The 24,193-nt window shown below is 39.4% G+C and overlaps 2 protein-coding genes across 2 annotated transcripts in view; one reads left to right on the top strand and one right to left on the bottom strand.

Moving 5' to 3' along the window:
• The window catches only part of mtmr2 (myotubularin related protein 2), a 40,799-nt gene extending 33,888 nt beyond the window's left edge, over positions 1-6,911 (top strand). Inside the window, exons 12-15 of the mRNA XM_039744071.1 lie at positions 3,337-3,429; positions 3,713-3,826; positions 5,534-5,710; positions 5,796-6,911. Coding sequence (XP_039600005.1) covers positions 3,337-3,429; positions 3,713-3,826; positions 5,534-5,710; positions 5,796-5,960 — 549 coding nt within the window. The 3' untranslated portion in view covers positions 5,961-6,911. The remainder of the gene's footprint in view (positions 1-3,336; positions 3,430-3,712; positions 3,827-5,533; positions 5,711-5,795) is intronic.
• cep57 (centrosomal protein 57) overlaps positions 6,851-24,193 on the bottom strand; it is a 41,154-nt gene continuing 23,811 nt past the window's right edge. The window contains exons 9-11 of the mRNA XM_039744073.1: positions 13,318-13,550; positions 10,679-10,823; positions 6,851-7,134 (exon numbers count right to left, since the gene is read on the bottom strand). Of these exons, the coding sequence (XP_039600007.1) occupies positions 6,913-7,134; positions 10,679-10,823; positions 13,318-13,550 (600 nt within the window). The 3' untranslated portion in view covers positions 6,851-6,912. The remainder of the gene's footprint in view (positions 7,135-10,678; positions 10,824-13,317; positions 13,551-24,193) is intronic.

Below are 24,193 nucleotides of genomic sequence, written 5' to 3'. Positions count from 1 at the left end.
GTGTCAGATTGATTTAGAAATGTGGCACTCGGTGAGCTGTCTGATTGTTCCCACCAGTTTTAAGCATGATTCACTAGTGGTCATCTTCAGACAATTACTGTAGGTTATACTGTACATATAGCTTCATAATTTAGTTAGACTTTTAATAAGCCTTTAATACAGTTCTTCACCAAAGATTAACTCTGAAACTAGGAGCTAAAAACTTGCTTTACAAAAGTATTTGGGTAAAGTGTTGGGAAAACTTAACTTTTAACTAACCAATGAGCTTGATGGACTAATTGGACTAATTTGGTTTGTCAAACTTCTTAGGTTCTTTACTTCTCATTTTGTATGCAACATGAAGTAAAATATAAAAGGCATATAAGATGTTTGGTTATATTGTGAAAACAAATGTCAATCAAGGTAAATCCTGCTGACTTTTTAATGCACTAGTGAGATGGCATCTGGAGTCCTTTGTACAGAATTGGTAACCAGGCAACAGAAACGATGTAGCAGCTGTTGAAACTGGCAGAGAAGAGTATCTAAATGCATTTTCCCATTCTTGAAAATTACCAAAGGCATTGATAAAATTGATCAAGTAGCATTCTTTCAGTTAAATAGGGAATCAAGTACTTGAGTGGAAATTAAGAGGAAGGGCATTTAAGATGGAAGCCAGGAAAAGCTTCTTTGCAAAAAAAAAAAAAAAAGTGTCGGAATCTTGAACAAACTACCAAGTCAGGTTTCATCAGAAACCTTGACAGATTTTAAAAAGTACATGGAGTGATCAAAAAGTTGATAGACTGACTTATTCAGATAAATCCTATTAAAAACCAAACAAGCTCTGTTTTTCCAACCTAATTTTAATTTCCATAAACAATAATTTGTTTGTTATAAAGTTCTTTTCACGAGTCAACATTTTGGGTCTATTCATGAAGAATGAATAGAAAAGTGACTCGTCTCTATAGTGTCTGCAATCTTGCATACCATCATTCTGCTATGATTTTGCTCCATGGAAGCAACATTTCTTTTGATACTGATGTCAAAGGCCAGCCAGACCTTGAGTTACCTTTGAGAGATGTCATGCTATTACAGATTTCTTGGCTGTGCATATAAAGGGAAGGCTTTTAATGGGCAAGAATTTATATCTGAAGGCATGTTGCTAGAAGTTCAGTGATAGCACAATACTTGAGGTTTTGTGTTTTTTTGCAATCTATGTTGGTTTGAAAAAAATAAATCTATACACTATAAACCACAATGCTAGAAACTTGCAACTGACATATTTTATTATGTTGGAGTTAATCATCTGACACTTACAGCACAGCACCCCAGGACTCAAAACCTCTTGTATTTATCTGGATGAGACACTGCAGCAACTTCTCAATTGGCTGACTGAAAGAGCTTGATGGAATAAGTGGTCTTGTGTGCTTTTTCAAACTGTGTGAAAGGCCACCTATGTAAATGATTTCTTTGCTTGCTTTGGGGAGATAATGTATATTACATTAAACACAAATTACCTTTGATACCATAAAATATTACAATAATTTCATGTGTTCCCAAACTTCTCCTTGCAGCACTCAAGCCACTCCATGTTTTTGTTAAATTCCACTAACAGCGCACCTCACTCATATTAATAGACTTTGTCCTAAAAGAATTCAGAATCCTCACAATACATTGAAAAAAATGGTCTTGTACATTAGAACATTAGAACACTCTAGACGAGAACAGGTCATTCAGCCCAACAAAGCTCGCCAGTCCTATCCAAGATAGATTGTGTTCTTACAAATAAACTTTAACAGAAGAGTACAGTACACCAAAGACCATAAGCCAAGGAGTGACGACGAGTAGTAGAAACTCTTATAAAGCAAGGAGTTCCAAACTAGAGCCAAACTTGGTTCAGAAAGATGCTGCTATGTCAAAGAGTTGGTGAGATGTATATTGGTGTCTGTTTGCAGCCCTGTTTGAAACACGGTGGTGGCATTGGTCTGGGGGTTCATTTTAACCAGTGATATATATTTTTTATTTTTTTTTGGGAGTTTTTCCTTGTCTTCTCAGAGAGTCAAGGCTGGGGGGCTGTCAAGAGGCAGGGCCTGTTAAAGCCCATTGCGGTACTTCCTGTGTGATTTTGGGCTATAGAAAAATAATCTGTATTGTATTGTACTCAAGAAACAGATGGAAACAGTAACTGCTGAGACATATAAACTTATTATGATACTGTACGATTGGGGAAAAGTAACTTATTGGTAACAAAAATTAATCTTTTAGCACAATCACGACCCTCGACACACTGCAAACACTAACAAGACCAACTGTACATGGAACAGACATCTGCAGATTGAGCCATTCGAATGATTGTTAGATTGGCCACCAAACAGCCCTAAAGTCAGCTTAACTAAAGTGAACAATAAACAGTTGAAGTTAAGAGGTGTTGGGGCAAATCATGCAGGAGAAATTTAGCACAGAAAAAACAGAGTAGCATACCAAAGATGACTGCTTCAGCTTAACAAAAAATACTGACTTGTTTTTTGTATTAGTTTTGTTTGTGTTTATTCTAAAATTACATAGTGTATTAATAAACAAACAGCCCAGATAACTAGCTTTAAAAATCATTTTCTTCACTCACCAAAGTCATTTGCACAATAGCATATGTTCTTGGTGTCTCCTAGCTCAGTGGAATTATTTAACCTCTTTCAGCACCATAGTTTTTCCACTGATCTTCAGATCCCAAAAGTTCAACTGATTATCCTAACAGAGTGGTCCGGAAGCACTTCCGGGTGAGATGGGAGCCTGACAAAATAGGGCTTTGTGGCACCCACTGAGCCCAACAGGGCTGTGCTGAACTCCAACTCTCATGGAGCCCTTATGGAATCCAAGGCACCGTGCCATCTAGCACTCCAGGGAGGCAGTGTGCCGTGTGTATCTGCTCCCCTGGTCCTTCCTTTAAGGCAGGGTTCTGGCTGTCTGCCTGTCATACCTCCTGCATAATCAGTTTTTCCCAGATTTGTACTTATTTGAGCTTTGATATTTATTATTCTGTACCAAGCAGGGCAGCAAGGTGGCACAGTGGCAGCGCTGCTGCCTCGCAGTTAGGAGACCTGGGCTCGTTTCCCGCATCCTCCCTGAGTGGAGTTTGCATGTTCTCCCTGTGTCTGCGTGGGTTTCCTCCCACAGTCCAGACATGCAGGTTAGGTGGATTGGCAATCCTAAATTGTCCCTAGTGTGTGGGTGTGTGTACGCCATGCGGTGGGCTCCAGCAGACCCCTATGACCCTGTAGTTAGGATATAGTGGGTTGAAATATGACTGACTGACTGTACCAAGCCAATTTTTGATGAACACCTCATCTTCTTGTATTCTGTCAGAGAATCGGTCATGGAGACAAGAACCATTCAGATGCTGACCGCTCTCCCGTATTCCTGCAGTTCATTGACTGTGTCTGGCAGCTGACAAGACAGGTATTTGACTTTGTTTCAGTTGTAATTTGCAGTAAACTGCCGCACCCCCTCATCTGGGTGTAGTGACCTGCTTGTTTGTCAAGTGTATTTACTAGAAGCAAAAAAGTGGAGACGCACACAGCCCAGGTGTGGAATATAAATGTGTGACTTTTCATGTGATGGGGCATGTGGCAAAGCTAACGGAAAGAGCACAGGCTTGAAGCGTATGCTTCATTACACCAGGGGTTTGTATTGGGCCAGTGTTGAAAGGAGAAACAGACACACTTCTTCTTTTGTTTTGCAGTTCCCAGCAGCATTTGAGTTCAATGAGTTCTTCTTGATCACGATATTGGACCATCTGTATAGCTGCTTGTTTGGGACGTTCCTCTGCAACAGTGAGCAACAGAGGATCAAAGAGGTAAATCTATGAGTAACTAGAGATCTTCAGAGGAGCAGCTACCAATAACCATCTTACGGTTTGTGTTGTGTAACAAACTACTGAAACATGTGGTGTAAGAAGAAGAAACCTTGAGAGCATTCACAAAGTCCCTGGATGAGGGACTGGGGCAGCTTAGCTATTAGCTAAACAAACAAGCTTGATGGACTGAAAGGTCTCCTTATGTTTCTTATGTCTTCATCACAGTACATTGGAAATTCTGTAATAACTATGCCCACCTACTGTAAAATAAGGGGGCTCCAACTTGAAGGTAGACTTCCTCAAAGATACAATAAAAACATCATATTTGTAAGTGTAGTTCATAAACCGATACAATTATGAATTTCAATAGTTTGGATTTCCTCTGCGGTACATAATGTTGTACCAGGAATTGAAAATGAGAGGCCAGATGTTGCTTGTGTAAGAAAATGTGAGTCCGAAGCATCATGAATCAGTTTGTGTCAATCAGGCAATCGATTTATAGGTTTTGCTTTTAGCAATGCCAAAAAATAATTTGTTTGGTGAGGGTCCCACTTTATTTTCCTTAACCTCTTTTATATTCATGGTGGTTACTTAACCCTTGAGCTGCCACATACTTGGGAGGTTAATGCATCCCTGCACTTTTTAAGTAAACGTCATAATTCACAAAGAAAACGTGATATTTTAATGGCACACTTTTTCATGCAAAGAGCATCACAATCACTGCAACACTGATCATTTTACACACTGCCAATGAACTGCAAAACACAAACACACAGAGGTAAACGCTGACGTTGCCAGGCTAATTTAGTGCAGCAAGTGTGGTCAAGAGCTGGCTGCTCAACTAATGTACCTCAGTGACTGAATTGCACTAGAAACAGACTTTAGCCGGTTCCGGCGGTTTAAGGGTTAATATTAGACTTACAGGAAGGGCACACTTAATTTTTAAGAAACATGATTATGTAAGTTATTGATATACGCAAGAATTATGGGGAATTGGGTAACTGCTTATATATTGACATACAACATGGGATGCATGGCAGATGAGACAAGCAAACAACCCGGAAAAGGCTGGCGATTTACTAGCTAGATTGATGCCAGGCCTTTGAGGACGTGTGGACTTGTGTATCATAGCTGTGGATAATGCTAAAGGTTTTTGCCTGGTGTGGAATACACGCTTTATTTTTGGAACTTGGTTCTTTATTTATGATATGGTGTCTTCAGCTAAGGCATGATTTTGTAATAATTAAAAGATTTATTTGTCATGTGTTGACTCTTTCTGGCAAAATGATGTTGAGGTGCTAAAATCTGGCTCATTTCTCCCAGATTGGGCTTGTCACAAGCTTGAAGCAGTGGATCTTAAAGATACTATAGTCTATGGCGTCCAGCTCCAAGACTGTACAGAGTGTAGTTTAAACATGAATTGTCCTTTTAGGTGATTTATTTGTCTGAAGAACTCTCATCCTATCAACTAATCCTTGATTAACATCATTTGTTATAAGATGAAACTCAGAAAGCAAGCTGACTAAATGGTGGATGTATAGCTCAACTACAGAATAGCTCAGTGTGGAAGGCAGGTAGGGCGTCTGGCTTACTGCATTTCTATTAAGTCTGATCTGCTTGACACAGAAAGCCTTGAATGCCACTACATTTTGTGAAATGCCCGTTTTACCCTACACATGTATTTTCTAACCTACTGGCTTTTTTCAGGGGCTGCAAAAGAAGACCATTTCCTTGTGGTCCTATATCAACAGTCACTTGGAAGAGTTTCTCAACCCGCTTTATGTCAATTACTCTCATCATGTGCTGTACCCTATTGTCAGCATGCGGCACCTGGAGCTGTGGGTGGGATATTACATCAGATGGAATCCTCGGATGAGACTGCAGGTAAGGAAGGGACTGTTACTTGGAAAAGTCCTTGTAACAAAAGAGCTGCTGTTAACTTTTTTTTTTTTTTCTTTTTAAATAAAAGGAACCGATTCATCATTGCTACAAAGAGTTGCTTTTAAAGAGAGCAGAGCTGAAGAAGAAGGTAGAAGAGCTTCAAAGGGAGCTGATAAGTAGATCAGCATCGTCCTCTTCAGAGAGAGCTGCTTCTCCAACTCGTTCAGTGACTCCAGTGCAGACCTTTGTATGAATCTTGCACAGCTATATATTCATTGTTGAAAGATCTACACTACACGGGTGATAAAACACTAAACACCTGATCTTTGCTAGATACGATGTACTAACTCCCGCCAGCTTGTAAGCTTTACTCTTGTTGGCCCTCATCTCTCTCATCTTTGCAGGGCAATTTATGTGGCCAATTCCGGTGGGTTATTTGGTCGTTTTAAAGAAATATGACACTAGAATTGATATCATCAAACCTGACAGCCGGAACTTGTTTGAGTGCAATATGGCTGTCACGTTTGCTTGGTTTTGGGGAGCCCAGGGTTGTCCAAGTTTTACTACCTTCATCTCTGGAAGTGAAACTGCAGCATGGGTATTGAAAAGGTGATTCCCACTTGACCTGCTCCACCATAGAACCTCCAATCCCAGGCCCAGAAGTCATTTGCACAAGCGGTTCAGACTTGTTTTGCACTAATATCGCCACTGTTACAGCAAAGGGAAAGAGAGAGCCGTAATCAACTAGTTTATTAAGGTAGTGCTTGGAGTTTTTTTCTGATGTTGTAAATATGTATTTATTTTATTTTATTTTTTTTTAATCTAGACTGACATATGTTCTTAGCTCTAGTATAACATGAAGAAACTAAACTTTGGTTATATTAGATTGGTTGATGCCTGAGAAGGGTCACTGAAAAATCTAAATCCTATTAACAGTTAGACAGAAATGTAAAATTAACTTGGATTTGATTTGAGGATGGAGGGAAAACTGTTCAGTAGTGAAAATACAGACAGAATCTAAGTTTCTTCGGGCCGAGAAGCCTTAAGTGTTATGTTAATTTCTTTCAATGTCTTCAACCAACACTAAAATTGCAGTATGTATGACTTGTACTGGTCCATCAGCATAAAACAGACTACAACGCATTTAATTAAAAAAAATAAATACTTTATTAAAAATGTAAGAATAAAACCCAACTAATCACAACTCAGTAATCCCAACAGACATCATCTTTCCGTAGGGAGTTCTGCAATGTCTGCATATCTCTCAACAGTCGCAAGCTTTCATTGCCTCGGGTGCAAGACTTTGCTCTTGTCGCTCTTCCACGTTCCCGAGAAGAACTTCTTTTACTACACTTGGCTACTTTTGTTTCCATGCAATCCTGGGCCAACTTTGTTTGCTTTCTTGATGCAGCCTTTAATTTTGCAAGCTGGAATACAAACAGAAAGCTTATTACTTTAGTAATCTGGCTATTTGTAATTTAGAGTGGCCCCTGAAAGAAAAAAGATCATTTAAAACGGGTAAGCTGCCTCCGACTTGAGCAAATTCATAAAGGAACTGGAAGAGAAGGCCCAAAGTTAAACAGAGCAAATGTCTCACTGGTACTTTTTTCATTTATTTCATTGCTAAAAATATCTGGAGTATATTTGACACACACTTTACTGTAATAATGTCACAAAGTGAATATTGATATTTCATCTAGAACATTCTGGCTGCAATCCTTATTCCTGTAAGGCCAAACAGTATGTAGGTCCAGGACCTAATGAGCTTAATAACAGCAGGCTTAGTGGCATGGAAAAAAAAAAAAAATGCACAGGCCCAGTTGCTTTATTATTTTGGATAGCAGTTCCAAGAAAGAGTTCTTACTGACTTTATCTTTGATTATCATGACATGTTAAGTAGAAGTTTCAATGACAACTGCTCAACTTGGCATTTTTTCACAAAACACTGTTCAGTCATGTATGTGGTCGAGTTCTTCTTTCACTCAGATACCCAAGATGGTTGCCTTGTGCTCTCCAAACGGAGCAGGTCCTCATTCCACATGGCCAGCGGGAGCAATTCCTCGCAGCAGAGCCAGGTTACACCAGCACATAAGCTGGAGGGAAAGACATCGCCTAAAGGCAACTGCTGATGGAACATGAGGAAGTAAGACATACTGTATGGAAGTAGAATGACAGTTGCTCAGAATGAGCCAGAAATCGTGTCAAGAGCAATCAGCTGCGGACTTGGAAGAGAGGTACACCAGGGGCACGGTGTGGTACATAAATCCCTTATTAAAGCCAATACAGGCTTTGACTGGGAAAAGTGGTGAGAAGGACACAAGGAGCAGTGGAAAAAACTATTGCTGCAGTGAGTCATTTTCTACCTTATTCAGCACAGGTATGACATGACTTACGGTGAGAACAACAAAACTAGTCTGGGGGTTCTGAAAGTTTGTTTTCCACAGTACAGGTTAAAAAGTTCTCTTAAAAGACAATATCAATAACTAAAAAGCAGATTGAAATGAACGCGGTTATCCTTCAGGGAAACAGTCCTGTAATGAAGCAGTTGAATATTCCAGAAGAATAATGTCTCAATCCACAGCCTAAACATTTAAAATGTTTTAAAGGGCATGACAATATGGTACTGTGGCATGCAAAAGTTTGAGCACCTTTACTTAAAATGTCTGACTGTGAATAGTTGACTGAGCTGAACACCAAAAGGCATAAAGTTAAAGATGACTCTTTCTTTTTAGCATTTTATGCAAGATTAGTGTATTGTTTTTTTGTTTTGTACTATTGTACAGTGAAAAGGAAAGGAGTACCAAGGCAAAGTTTAGGCACCTTAAGAATGTGGAGGTCTCCAATAACTTTTACTGAGGTCTCAAAGCTCCATAAATTCTCCGGACTCCTCAAACCTTCTCCCAACAATCAACAGTCATGGGCTCCTCTAAGCAGCTGCCTAGCACTCTGATGATCAAAAAGTAGAAGGTGGCAACAAGAAAACAGCAAAGCATTTTCAGGTAGCTGTTTCCTCAGTTTGTAATGTTATTAAGAAATGACAGTTAACAGAACAGTGGAGGTCAAGTTGAGGGCTGGAAGAACAAAGAAAATGTTCTGAAAGAGCTGCTCATTAGATTGTTAGAAAGGCAAATAATAAAAATCCAGCACAGGACCTGCAGGAAGATTCGGCAGACTTTGAAGTGGTTGTGCACTTAACACCTGCATATGACCTTTGTGGTACAGAAAACCTTTGTATCCTAGACACAAAATTCAGTACCAGAAGTTTGCAAATTAATGTCTACACAAGCCTGATGCAGGTTGGAATCAAGTCCTGTGGACTCGAATCAAAACAGAACTTTTTGGCCACAGTATAAAAAGGCATGTTTGGAGAAAAAGGGTTCCAGGACAAGAACACCTCTCCAACTATTAAGCATTGGGGAGGATCGATCATGCTTTGGGCTTGTGTTGCAGCGAGTGGCACAGAGAACATGTCATTGGGGAGGAATGGATTCTAATTAATACAACAAAATTCTGGAAGCAAACATCACACCATCTGTAAAAAAGTTAAAAAGAGGACGAGTCCTACAACAGCATAATGATGTAAATCACGCCTCAAACTCTACAATGGAGTACCTCCAGAGGCACAAGCTGACGGTTTAGCCGTGACACTCACAGTCCCCCAAACCAAACATCATTGAAAATTTGTGGATCTCAGAAGTGCAGTGCATGCCAGACAGCCCAAGAATCTTGCAGAATTCAAAGCCTTTTGCAGGGACAAATGGGCAGAAATACCCCAAATAAGAAGTGAAAGACTCTCAGCTGGCGACATAAAAGCGTTTACGAGCTGTGATACTTGCCAAAGGAGTGTTACTAAGTACTGACCATGTTGGGTGCCCAAACCTTTGCTTCAGGCACTTTTCATTTCTTTTTGGTATTCTGTACCTTTCAATGATGGAAACAAAAATGTAATCTTACTTTAAATATTAAAGAAATGTGTCACCTTTAACTTTGCCTTTTGGTAAGCAGTTCTTCTTCTGCTCACTTTAACTATTCACTGTAACATATTTTAAGCATGGGTGCCCAAACCTTTGCATGCCACTGTATATGTTGGCAGCGTCTGTCTCTAGCTGTGTGGAGTTTGCTGTGGACACTCCGGCTTTCATCCCATTTCCAGATGATGTTTACATGTTAAGTTAAATGCCAACACTGACATAATATGGCAGGGGTAAGTGCAAGTCTGAGTATGTGATAAACGGACATGAGGTCCAGGACTGACTCCTGCATTTCCTACTCTGCTGCAAGCAATGTGTTGTATTTTCCAGCAATTCTTAAAATTAGATTATTAGGTTTTAGTAAATATTTGGATGTATAAATTAAAGACGATGATAAAGGAGAAGAAAACAGCAAAATAAATTTTAGAGTCAATGAACTACTCGCTCAAAGGGACTGGATAATTTCATGCAGTTAACTCTTAAAACACTGGCAGGAATGGAGTTATAAAAATGTGCGACTTCATACCATTAATCAAGGGGGCCCCGGAAATACAACAGCCTGTATTTGTGCACTCTCTGCTTCATGTAAATTTCCTTAACATGAAAAGATACTGTTAACTTGAGTAATGGAAACAAAACATCATGAAACCTATGAAACCTGTGAGAGGAAGACCATTTTTTATGAATTACACTGCAGCTATCAAATGTTAACTGAATGATACAGGTTTAGATTTTTTGATAATACTCAAATAAAATCAGAACTGTACATTACCATTTTCATAAAATTAGAGCTTTGACAGCAAACAGACTACAACAGTGTCATTTATGATTTTTAACTTGTGCCAACAAAGTATGTAATTTGCATGGAACTGTATTTCTGTTATCTTATGCAGTGTCACTTACATAACTTTAACACAGCACATCCTAACTAACTGGTTTGGCAAAAGCCAGTCTCAGTCACTCTGGATAACTTTCCTTATCCAGTCAGCCGATTAGTTACCTGCTGCTGGTGACGGTGCACTTTGGCTATCTGATCACCTTTACTCTCCATCCTCTTTACTAGAGATTCCAAGTCCCGCTCCAAATCCTGACGCATTTGCTCACTCGAAGCCGCTTGGATCTGCTTTGCAAGGTCATGATGCTCCCTATGAAAAACAATTTCAATTAGTAAACAGCAGATGGCTGACAATATGGAAGAGGAAGATGCCGGAGGATAAACATTTTTCCAATGCCTTTAAGTCCAACAGGCACTTTCACATACAGTATGTTGCCAAATTATAGAAAAAAAAAAAAAGTGGTTAAGTAACATTTCAAATTGCAAACCTATTTTAAGACTAAGTGGCACAGCATTATATGCATTTGATTTTTAAAATCAAACAAATGATTACATCTTGCCTGAAGAAGGGGCCTGAGTTGCCTCAAAAGCTTGCATATTGTAATCTTTTTAGTTAGCCAATAAAAGGTGTCATTTTGCTTGGCTTTTCTCTAAAATCAAACAGAAAACAAATGCATTTAAAGGTTCTAGGGATGGACATTGCTAACTGGTTAAATACACTCATGCACCATTTTAAAAACTACCAACAGATCTTCCATTATTAATGTTGTTTCACACTGTCTCGTATGTTTTGCTCCACGTGGCTAATTTGGCCCACACCACCATTCCTTACCCTCCAATTTTGCCTAGTAAGAGCAATTATAAATCACCCCGTTGGTCAATCGAACGTGATCGGGGTCCCTGTAGGTGAAATGAGCTCACTTAGAGACAGAAACAAGGAGCAGCAAACCCACTCACTATCCAATGACAGTGACCTACAACTCACTGGATAAGAAATACTGCCGTTCACGGACCTGGCGTGCAGCCGCTAAGACATGAAGATGCTACTCCATGCTGGCAGTTCGACATTTTGACATTGTTTGCTGTTGGCTGGAGTAGGTCACCATGGACATCTATTATTTTTATCTCTGTTCTGTATGAAAACTTAACATTACAAAATTTTTTACCCATCACTACAAACGACATTGGGGTGAGTAACATAAAAATAATATTTTTGGGTGGCATATTCCTTTACGTTCACCAGTATTATTCTCTAGGGATTTTTATTTTCCAAAAGAATTGTATCCGACTATATTTCATCTATGTATTATCTGAGAAGCTCACTTTTTAAACCTGCATTAATAAACCTTTAAGTATTAAGGTTATGTTAAATCTATGAGCTTGCTATGTTTTACTTATTTTTTTAAACTTTAATGACCGCCAACCAAACCAAAAAAATATATACAGTGGTGTGAAAAACTATTTGCCCCCTTCCTGATTTCTTATTCTTTTGCATGTTTGTCACACAAAATGTTTCTGATCATCAAACACATTTAACCATTAGTCAAATATAACACAAACACAAAATGCAGTTTTTAAATGATGGTTTTTATTATTTAGGGAGAAAAAATCCAAACCTACATGGCCCTGTGTGAAAAAGTAATTGCCCCCTGAACCTAATAACTGGTTGGGCCACCCTTAGCAAAATAATAAATCATAAATAATAAAAACCATCATTTAAAAACTGCATTTTGTGTTTACTTGTGTTATATTTGACTACTGGTTAAATGTGTTTGATGATCAGAAACAGTTTGTGTGACAAACATGCAAAAGAATAAGAAATCAGGAAGGGGGCAAATAATTTTTCACACCACTGTATATTGCACAGTTGTGTTGCTTCCATATTTTGTAGAGAAGCCTGACAACAGTAAATAGCTCCAGCTATTAGGCATGGGAGAATTCAACAGCTTCCAAACTTCTTAAATTAAAAAAAGAAAAGTATTTTCCAAAATATGTACCACCCTCAGCAAAGTATGTTTTGATCTTCTGAGTTCTGGCCATGCAAACCTTTGAACTCATCAATCTTTATTTTATGTCCTGAAATAGGCATGTGGGTACTCATCACTTGTGCCAATTTTCAACTTGACCAACTTTTATTTTATTTAAATCAATTCAATCATTAAAATATGTCCTTAAAATTCAAAAATATTTATGTCATGCTTTTGTTCAGTTTTTTTTTTGGGGGAGGAAACTCTGCAGCCTTCAGCTAACTATACTCCTCTTCCCTTCCACAACTACCAACAAATGTAAAATTACCCAATATCCATCCATCCATTTTCTAACCCGCTGAATCCGAATACAGGGTCACGGGGGTCTGCTGGAGCCAATCCCAGCCAACACAGGGCACAAGGCAGGAACCAATCCTGGGCAGGGTGCCAACCCACTGAAGGACACACACAAACACACCCACACACCAAGCACACACTAGGGCCAATTTAGAATCGCCAATCCACCTAACCTGCATGTCTTTGGACTGCGGGAGGAAACCGGAGCGCCCGGAGGAAACCCACGCAGACACGGGGAGAACATGCAAACTCCACGCAGGGAGGACCCGGGAAGCGAACCCGAGTCTCCTAACTGCGAGGCAGCAGCGCTACCACTGCGCCACCGTGCCGCCCAATTACCCAATATGAAGTCATAAAATAGCCATTTTGATTTTTTCTGGTTTAAGATATAGACAAGGCTTTTAGCCTTCTTTCAGGACTGCTGCAAGTTTTTATACACCTTTTGGTCAACCCATACTTTACTGGAAAACACGTACTCACAAGCTCATGTGTCCAAATTCATCCTGTAGTTCAAGAAGTAATCCAGAGAGCTCCTCGCAGCTAGAAGAAGAGCTAGAGGTGTCGGAATCTCTCATGCCAGAAGGAAACGTGGGCCTTCTTGTTAATGGCCTGTCGCTTAACACCCGCTCATTACACAAGACCCGTGAGTGATGCTTCATTAAGTGAAGAACGTTCTGGACATTGGCACGCACAGAATGGCTGGCACTGGTAGACTGGTTAACACATTAAAGCAAAACATGCATGCCACATTAGTTTTTTAGGAAAAAAAAAACCAATATATATATATATGATATACACACACACACACCCTAGTTGTGTTACCCATCTAAGATAGGTTAAAATCTAAGTAAACAAAGTAGACCTCAGCGTTAACATTTGCAGTGCACCATGAATTTATAAGATTAATAAAAGCAGTGCTGTTTGTGAGCTCCATCTTTTGGAATGACAAATACAATGCATTTTATTACTAAAAATACAGGTAGTCCCCAGGATACGGACATCCGACCTACGACTTATGAACGGGCCTCAGCTGCAACACATGTGCCTCAGTAATTGCCGCTTCATCATCTTTGGCCTGGGGACACTGCAAGTGGTGGCTGGACGGAGGCTGCAGGGGGGCGATTTCACTGCCTGCGCAGTGTAGTGGCCCTTGGGCAGCTCGCGGCGGCAAGCGGTTCCACTGCCCGCCCACCACACACGGCTGCCCCGTTCCTTCTCGGTGGGCGGCTGGTAATGCTGCAAGCGGTGACCCGGTTCTGGCTGAACGGAGGCCACTGAGGGTGAACGGGGCGGCGGGGAGTAGCATTGTAGTGTGCCTCCGGTGGCTTCCTGTTGAATGGGGGCAGTGGTGGGAGATTCACTATCCGCCCTTTGGCCGCACCGTGTTCATTCTCGGTGGGTGGATGTTGCAGGCAGCATACTGTAGTGGAGGTGATTGTGAGGTGGGCTGGTGATGAATCACCTTCGCTGTCCCAATTCATTCTCAATAGCAAGCCTGCTTGTACTGTTACGCACATAGTAGGAAGTTGTCTCTCGTTCAGTACATCAGACGTATTGACGACAGGTGCCTTTCTGCTGTGATAGCATGGACAGTGCTGTGCAGAAGAGCTCATCTTAACCTTTTGTCTTCACTCTTCAACAATGTCTCTAAAACGCAAATCTGATGCAAGTGCTAATGATACAGTAAAGAAGAGAAAAACCATGAACATTGAAAATAAAGTAGAAATAATAAGGTCAGAGAGAGATGAAACTCCATCATTCATTGGCAGAACACTTGGTTACAGTCAGTCAACAATAGCATTTATTAAATTTATGTACCTGTTCTGACTTACATACAAATTCAACTTAAGTACAAACCTACAGTCCCTACCTCGTACGTAACCTGGGCACTGCCTGTATTTTTGAACTGCCCTCTTTTGGAATGACAGAGGCATGGTAACCGGATGGACACAAAGACACAGTCTCATGTTCTTTTATTATTGGGTTATTGAAGCATTTTATTTTCCTTTGTCCCTTGTATTGTGGATAAATATTTTCTGTACATATTCTATTAGTTAAAATTCTATATATTTTAAAGAAATTTTATTTATTTTAGTATTGCTATAGTCACTATAAGCCAACAGAATTTTATTTTGTTAACAATAAAATTAACAGGTAACATCTGTAGTTTATAGCAGGGGTTCTCAAAGTTGGTCCTGGGACCCCCTGTGGCTTCAGGTTTTTTGTTTCAACCAGATTCATAATCAGTGACAACTGAAAACACTGATCTCGGTTAATTAGCTGGTATATTTTTTTCTCTTCTCTTATTCTACATTAAGAAAGCACACAGGCATGATTTTTATATTTATAAGACATTTAGAAATATTTACATTTTTGTTATAGATTTAAATGCTTGACTCACTTTTGTTGCTTTCATTATATTTTACCCTCTCTGTGCAGTTTGCTTCCATCACTGTACCTTAATAATGACAATTAAAAACAGAGCAGACACCCAGGCAAACGAAACTGAATCATGAAGGTCTGCAACTACTTTAGTGTTAGGCCCACTAATTAGAAAACAATGGATTAATTAAACAATTAAAACACCTGAAAAATAGAATGAAAATCAAGATGAAAATATTGTTAAAAAGAAAAAAAAATACATTATTCCCATATAACTGCTTAGTAAATTTTATTATTGTTTTTTTTAAACCAAACCTAGTTTTCTAATTTCTATATTGTTCCCAATACACAGAATCTGGGCAATAACAGGTCACTTAGTTAGCCCAGGATCCCAATTAAAAACAGAAGCTGGTTGGAACATAAACCCACAGCCACATACCAAAGTTCAAACTTTACTATAGAACATAAGGCTTCTCCATGTTTGGCTATACAGGAGCTTAGTTTAAAAATGTAAAGAGAGTTAAAAGAATTTCTGGGGTTAAAGTTCTACCTACATTGGCTAACCACAAATGAGGGCATTATAAGTACTGCCACTAGCGAGATCTATATATATCTATATCTCTGTATATATACAGTATATATATAGGAAGTGCTGGGGGGAAGAAGACTGGGGACACCCAGAGGGCTTCCGGGTGCGCAGCCAGCACTTCCGCCACACAGGGGCGTGTCCGCGGAGGAGTGCCGGGAAGCAGCTGGAGCCCATCCGGGCTGGTATAAAGGGGGCCGCCTCCCTTCATTCGATGACTGGAGTCGGGCAAGGAGTGGACAAAGTCGTGTTGGAGTAGAGTGGAGGCGGCCTGAAGAAGGCAGACACTGGACTATGAGGCCTGGACTTTGGGGGATTGGTGCTGGAGGCACTGGGTTGTGCACTCAAATATTGTAAATAATAAACGTGTGTTGGGTGACGTTACGATGTCCGTCTGTCTGTACCTGGGGCTCGTTCCACAATCTATTTATATATATATATATATATACACACATACATATATATATATATATCTCTATCTATCTATCTAGAGATATCTATCGATCTATCTAGATAGATATAGATATATATATAGATATATATATATAGATATATATATATAGATATATATATATAGATATATATATATATATATATATAGATAGATAGATAGATACTGCTCAAAAGAATTAAAGGAACACTTTTTAATCAGAGTATAGCGTAAAGTCAATGAAACTTATGGGATATTAATCTGGTCAGTTAAGTAGCAGAGGGGGTTGTTAATCAGTTTCAGCTCCTGTGGTGTTAATGAAATTAACAACAGATGCACTAGAGGGGCAACAATGAGATGACCCCCAAAACAGGAATGGTTTAACAGGTGGAGGCCACTGACATTTTTCCCTCCTCATCTTTTCTGACTGTTTCTTCACTAGTTTTGCATTTGGCTACAGTCAGTGTCACTGCTGGTAGCATGAGGCGATACCTGGACCCTACAGAGGTTGCACAGGTAGTCCAACTTCTCCAGGATGGCACATCAATACGTGTCATTGCCGGAAGGTTTGCTGTGTCTCCCTGCACAGTCTCAAGGGCATGGAGGAGATTCTAGGAGACAAGCAGTTACTCTAGGAGAGCTGGAGAGGGCCATAGAAGGTCCATAACCCATCAGCAGGACCAGTATCTGCTCCTTTGGGCAAGGAGGAACAGGATGAGCACTGCCAGAGCCCTACAAAATGACCTCCAGCAGGCCACTGGTGTGAATGTCTCTGACCAAACAACCAGAAAGACTTCATGAGGGTGACCCAAGGGCCCCATGTCCTCTAATGGGCCCTGAGCTCACTGCCCAGCAGCATGCAGCTCGATTGGCATTCGCCATAGAATACCAGAATTGGCAGATGCACCACTGGTGCCCTGTGTTTTTACAGATGAGAGCAGGTTCACCCTGAGCACGTGACAGAAGTGAAAGGGTCTGGAGAAGCCATGGAGAACATTATGCTGCCTGTGACATCATTCAGCATGAGCAGTTTGGTGGTGGGTTAATGATTGTCTGGGGAGGCATATTCATGGAGGGTTACACAGACCACTACAGGCTTGACAAAGGCACCTTGGCGGCCATTAGGTATCAGGATGAAATCTTTGGACCCATTGTCAGACCCTATGCTGGTACAGTGGCTCCTGGTGCACGACAATTCCTGGCCTCATGTGGTGAGAGTATGCAGGCAGTTCCTGGAGGATGAAGGAATTGATACCATTGACTGGCCACCACACTTTCCTGACCTAAATCCAATAGAACACCTCTGGGACATTATGTTTTGGTCCATCCAATGCCACCAGGTTGCACCTCAGACTGTCCAGGAGCTCAGTGATGCCCTGGTCCAGATCTGGGAGGAGATCCCCCACAACACCATCTGTCATCTCATTAGAAGCATGCACCGATGTTGTCAAGCATGTATACAAGAACACAGGGGCCATACAAAGTGCCTTGAGGCCTTGAGTTGCTGCAATTAAATTTTGGCAAAATGGACTAGCCTGACACATAATTTTTTCACTCTGATTTTTGGGTCGTCTTTGAATTCAGGGCTCTGTAGGTTGATCATTTTCATTTCCATCAAACGATGTGGCATCCTTTCGTTCCTAACACATTACCCAGTCTATATCAGTATAGATATCCAGGAGGATTTCTTTTTCCCATTGAGATCTGATGCTTTTTCAAAGTGTTCCTTTAATTTTTTTAAGCAGTTTATATAGATATATATATATATATATATATATATATATATATATATATATATATATATATATATATATATAGATATACAGTAATCTCTCGCTATATCGCGCTTTGACTTTCGCGGTTTCGCTCTATCGCTGGATTTTATATGAAAGCATAACTAAATATATAACGTGGATTTTTCGCTGCTTCGCGGTTCTGCGGACAATGTGTCTTTTTACTTCCTGTACATGCTTCCTCAGTTGGTTTGCCCAGTTGATTTCATACAAGGGACGCTATTGGCGGATGACTGAGAAACTAACCAATCAGAGCACGCAGTTAAGTTCCTGCCTGCTGAATGCAGGGTTAACCAGGAAGTCTCGTCTCGCTCATTCAGCATCAACGTGTTTTACTGTGTAAAGAGTTGTGCTCTTTTGTGTTTATCTTTGTGCATAGTCAAGCCCTTCATTATGGCTTCAAAACGATCTGCTACTGCTTCAGGGGCTGTGCCCAAGCGCAAACGGAAGATGTTAACGATTGCGAAAAGGTAAACGCTTTGGATTTGTTGAAGGCTACGATTCTTTTTATTTAAAAAGTAGGAAAGGAATATAAGATCTACGGCCGCAGTGTCCTTTTAACCAGGGTGCAGAACAAGTTGTAAGTGGATGTAATAAGGCAGTAGTCTGGATGGAATCTGCTTTAGGGATTTGGATTGAAGGCTGCCAGAAGAAGAACAATGGCAGTGCTACACAATCGCCTGAAGTGGCTCCTTTAAGGGCTGCTCTCCTTTGTTGTGCAGTAAAATAAAACTCATTGTTATCGGACAAGTCATTGTGTCATTGTTGGTGAGTAACCATAATTAATTTTCTACTTACAGTACTTAGTACATGTAATGCGTTTAGTGTCACTGTACACACACATTTACTGTATACTATTTTTGTTGCATTGTACGTATTTATTGCTGGTGGCATGTCTATCGTAATGGCTGTAACATGTGATATCGGAGACACTCAATATCTTTAAAATAATATTTAGGTTTTACTGTATATAAACAGTGTGTTTATATACATAATTTCAATGAATCTTACCTAATATCTAAGAGAATACAAAGGGATTATGCTGTATAACTCTGCGGGGAATATTTATAAACAGTGTGGGAGAGTTTATAAGGGCTTAAAATATATAAAAATAACCATAGAAACATATGGTTTCTACTTCGCGGATTTTCACCTATCGCGGGGGGTCTGGAACGCAACCCCCGCGATCGAGGAGGGATTACTGTATATATATATAGATAGATAGATATATATATAGATAGATAAGATATATATACACACACACACACACACACACACACACACAGTGCCCTCCACTATCATTGGCACTCCTTGTAAAAATTAATAAGGGTTAGAAAGAATTCACTGTTTCTTGAAGACCCGTCATCTTGCACTGAAAAAAAATGACAGTTCCTATACATTCCAATCAACTTAATGCCCAATTTAAATGTAAATCATGCTTCAGTTACATAGTTTCACATTCATTTCCAAGGGTGTCAACAATTGTGGCACATGTGTTCTTGTTAAAAATATGTATTTCCTGATGAGGGCTTTGTTTTTCTTTGAATGAACTTGTTTCAATTAAAAGTCATATGTTCTCATTTTTTCAGTGCAAGATGATGGTTCGTCAGCAGTGATTTTTTTGTAACCCGTCTTACTACTTTTTACAAGGGGTTCCAATAATAGTGGGGGGGCACTATATTTTATATATACATATACAGACACACACACACACACACAATGGGGGTGCCGAAAAATACTATGCCCAACCAAGAAGAGAATGACATTTAGCCATGAAATTATTCAATATATTTACCCTAAAGTTCAACACACTATGTAACCCTTCCAAAAAAAGTCTGATGTCTGGTCACTGAAATAACTACTCCTCTCACCTCCGAACCACTCGAAAATAAACTGTTTCAAACTGGGTGGATGGCCTATGCAGTCAAACCCCAACTTCATCAAAACATTCATTGTCTTTCCAGCCTTGTGAGCAGTTGCATTGTTTTGAAAAAACTGAACTCCTTTCCGCAGCTTTCCTCTTTTTTCTTTCAATGCCTCATTTAATCAGTACAGCAAGCTAAAGCGGTATTCTGTATCAACTGTTTGGCCCCTCGGAAGACAACAACAACATAATTTATTTATATAGCATGTTTTCATACAAATTACACAGCTCAAAGTGCTTTACAAGATAGATAATACTAATTAACAAAGAATAAAGTAAGGTGCAATGGCCAGGGAGGACAGAAAAAAGAGACAGATTCTTCCTAATCCCAAAACACTGCAGCCATGACCTTTCCTGCTAACGTTTGGGTTTTGAATTTCTTTGGCCTTGCAGTACTTGAGTGCCACCATTGCATGGATTGTTGTTTTGTCTCATGGTCACAGTGGTGTAACCATTTTTTATCAACAGTTATTAGTCTAAAATGTTGCCACACGCTCGCTGAAAATGCCACAAAATCAAATTGGAATTGTTCACTCGATGTTGTTGCTTATTAGTATTCAAACATTCAGGCTCCTACCTGGCCATCAGCTTCAGCATACTGAGCTCTCAAGGATTATAAATGCATTCCCTGGATATGTGTAGGGTCTCAGCAATTGTTTAAAAAAAAAAAAATCAGAAAGTTTGCAGCGAAATACGATGGACACTTGCCACTCACTTTTTGCATCATACATTCATGGATTTCCTTTGGAGTTTTCTTCTGCAGGAATAGGAACTTAATGACAGCTCAGAGTTCCACATTTAAAAATTCCACAATTTTCATTGACATGATTCACTCAATGATCTGAAACAATGTCAAAACATAGGTACAAACAGCTGCAAATTTACACTTTACAAAATAACAATCTGAATTTAGGAAGTTGGTTGGAGTTGGAATTTTTCAGCACCCCCTCATAACACTGATCCCTGTGCAGTGCGGCACTGCATGGCTAATGAGCTACCATGCAAAGTAAACCTTAAAAGGAGCATTCCACCTCCCTGAAAAATAAAACGCACATAAACCTGTGAAATAATAAGGAAAGATTTACTACTATTTACAAGATATTTCAATCTTCTTTGTGGAAGAAAAAAAGTGCAAAGCATCTCCAACAGACTAGAAACTAAAAAGACATTCCAGCTGCAGTTAGGTCATCACTTCTAGCAATGGAACTAGACAGCTGCCGATTGTCACATGGCTAATGTGTTAACAAAAACTGGAATTCCATGAGCACAATTATTATTACCCTTAGACGTGTAGGCCTTTCATTCACAGCACATCAGCTTCAAGCACACCTTAACAGTGGTCAAAACCCAAGTGTCAGTTTCTACTGTGCAGAGGAGACTTTGTCCAGTCTGCAGTTGTCCACTGCCGGTATTTCAAGGCCCTATTTTGTCCTTTAATGAATGGATTTCTTACTGCTACTCGCCCTGTCAAACCTGTGACACAAAGTCTCCTCTTCAAAGTAGAAACTAAGACCTGCTTTTTTTTGACTACTGTCAAGCTGTGCTTGAACCTATTGTGTTGTGAGGCACCTCTCATGCAAGCTGGTGAACCTGAGAAACTTGTCTTCTGATTGGGTTGTGACTTTGGGTCTCTTCCTATCAGAGTTTCTTCCAATTTCCAATTGCATTTGGATTGTGTAGGACATTGTACTTACTGGCACTTTCATTTAGAGAAATTGCAAAAAAGATAAATAAATAAAAATCAAAGGCCAACACTTCTAAGGGTGATAATACTTGGACTCATTTTGTTTGTTAATTCTTCTTTTCTTGCCATTATCACTGGAGTATTGTCCACCTAGTACTTCAGACAGTGTAGTAACAGTCTGTTCCAACTCTGCTTTAAGACAGACACAGGGTTTTTAAGTAATCAACAGAAGTTGGGATACCTGTGCAAATTGTTTTGCTTCAACTTACAAGGCCTAATTTACTTTAATCTCTGCAGAACATCTACAGGTTGTAACATATTAGTTGTTTCCTGAAGAATGCCCATTTGTAATATTATATTTCTTTTTTCAGTTTTTGCTAACCTAAACTTTAAATTCAAACCTCTGGCTGTTTATTGCTTACCTTTTAACCATTTTAGGTCATTGCATTTCAACAGATTACATTTGATGAAAAGTCAGGAAAACTGAGGGGATCTAAAGCATGTGACTGCTATTGTGTAATTTGTTTACTACTTGCTAGCTTGAGGTTATTGTTCCATCCATGTCTTTTGTTGCTTGAGGTGCAATGGCACAGTGGTTAGCATTGCTGCCTCACAACTCAGATGACATTTTGGTCAATGGGTAATTAAAACAGCTTTGCACTATTATACCCCAGTCAAAACTAGTTCAATCCCTTCTTCCTGATTGACTTAAATGCATTTTGTGGAGTTCAGCGAAGTTCCTGAACATTTTCAGAATTTCACCAAGCTCACAGTGAAGCAAACTGTGCAGCGTTCACTCATCAATATTACTTATGCTCCTTTTTTGTTTCCAATTGGAGCACAGGCAGGTGAAGTGACTTGCTCATGGTCACACAGTGTCATTAGCATGATATGAACCCACAACATTATGGTTTGAAGTTCTAGGTACAAAGCCTTAACCACTATAACTTCCAATATTAGCTCTTGGCACCCAAAAAAAAAAAAAACAACTATGAATACTGTATACAAAACAAAAACACTTCAGTTACTTACATGGTACTTTGATTTGACATGGCCAATGGAGACGGGGAGGGGAAAAGAGTGGAGTTTCTTAGCAGGAGCACTGTGAGATGCAGCATGGGAATCGAACCACAGATTAGCATGGGGACTCCGTTTTTTCCCTTGCATACCACCTGACTACTTTTTGTGTACCAACTGATGCTCTCAAGTATCGCTATATTGATATAGAATTACTTTTATGTAAAGACTGAAGAACATTTTCAATTACCTGTATGTTTATTGAACACTTAAGCAATTTAAAAATGTTTTAAATTGGAATTGACTTGTTTTAATAATGTTAACCTCACCACAGTTTGAAATCTATTGGCAAGGAGTGTCGATTCGCACGATTAAGAAAATAAAATGCATTATATTTTGGAAAACTGCTTACTTTAATGCATTTACTTTGACAGCCCTAATATATAAATTTTATATATCTATACACATACACACACACACACACACACACACACACACCTTCATCAAGACCTTTGGAGAGTGATATCAGGAAATTAAATTAAAAGAAATTCATTACACAATTCATATTTAAAAATTGTTCAATTAACAAACGGCAACAAGCATATATTCCAAACAAGACTGACAGTTAAGATTGAACTGGAAGAAACAATACACAAGCAGACTCTTGAACAAAAAAAAAAAAAAAAAAAAAAGATAACTCTATAATTTACCTTGGCTCTGTACACTACTACCTAGAAACCTGAAGGAGGATAACTCAATGCTTGTTCATTACTTCTTCTTCATACATTGAGGTGTAAGATAAATCAAATTATATAAAATGCCTCATTTGAACATGTCATCTAAACAATAAACAATAGAACAAAACATCTATAGGATGTCTGTGCTACACATTTCAAAACATCATTTAATGTGTTCACATATCAGAGTATGTATCACATGACTGAAAATCTGAAATTCCATTTTAACACTAGAATTACCAGAGCCTACGAAAAACTCGTAATTCCGTCCCACCTTAAATCGCTTCTTAAATCCCTTCACACCTCTCCGCCAGCGTCCTTTGTCTTCTAAATGTGCTGATAAAGAGAAGCTTGGAGCAGCCGGCTATTCCATCCCCCCACCAATTTAGAACGTGCACGAACTTCTCTCAGCTCATGCCTTGATTGAGTATCTGGGAGTGAAGTGGAGTTTTAGAGTGGAAATAATAGATCGTTGTTTGGAACACACGCATTTCATGTCTGTTCCGTTTCTACAGTAATCTGTGTCAACACATTGTTAAAACAGAAACGTTTTTTATATTCTAGTAGTAGATGACAAAATGTAGGCATAAACTATATAATGTATGAAGCCTGAAGTCCAAATAGCAAAGAAACATTTTCACAAGAATAACACAATTGCGCTTTTATTCAAAATATAACTGCAGAAACAAAAAGCCGCCTTAACATGCGACATTGACAGCAGTTTAATGTAACTGCCTCCGTGGTTCAATAGACTCAGCCCCCGCTTGGGAATCAAGAGGTCACGAGTTCGATCCTGCGCCCCT

This window comes from Polypterus senegalus, chromosome 2 (genome assembly GCF_016835505.1).
Source record: "Polypterus senegalus isolate Bchr_013 chromosome 2, ASM1683550v1, whole genome shotgun sequence".
NCBI classification, from domain to species: Eukaryota; Metazoa; Chordata; class Cladistia; order Polypteriformes; family Polypteridae; genus Polypterus; species Polypterus senegalus.
Note: the sequence above shows the minus strand (reverse complement) of the source record. Positions and strands in the feature narration are given on the sequence as shown.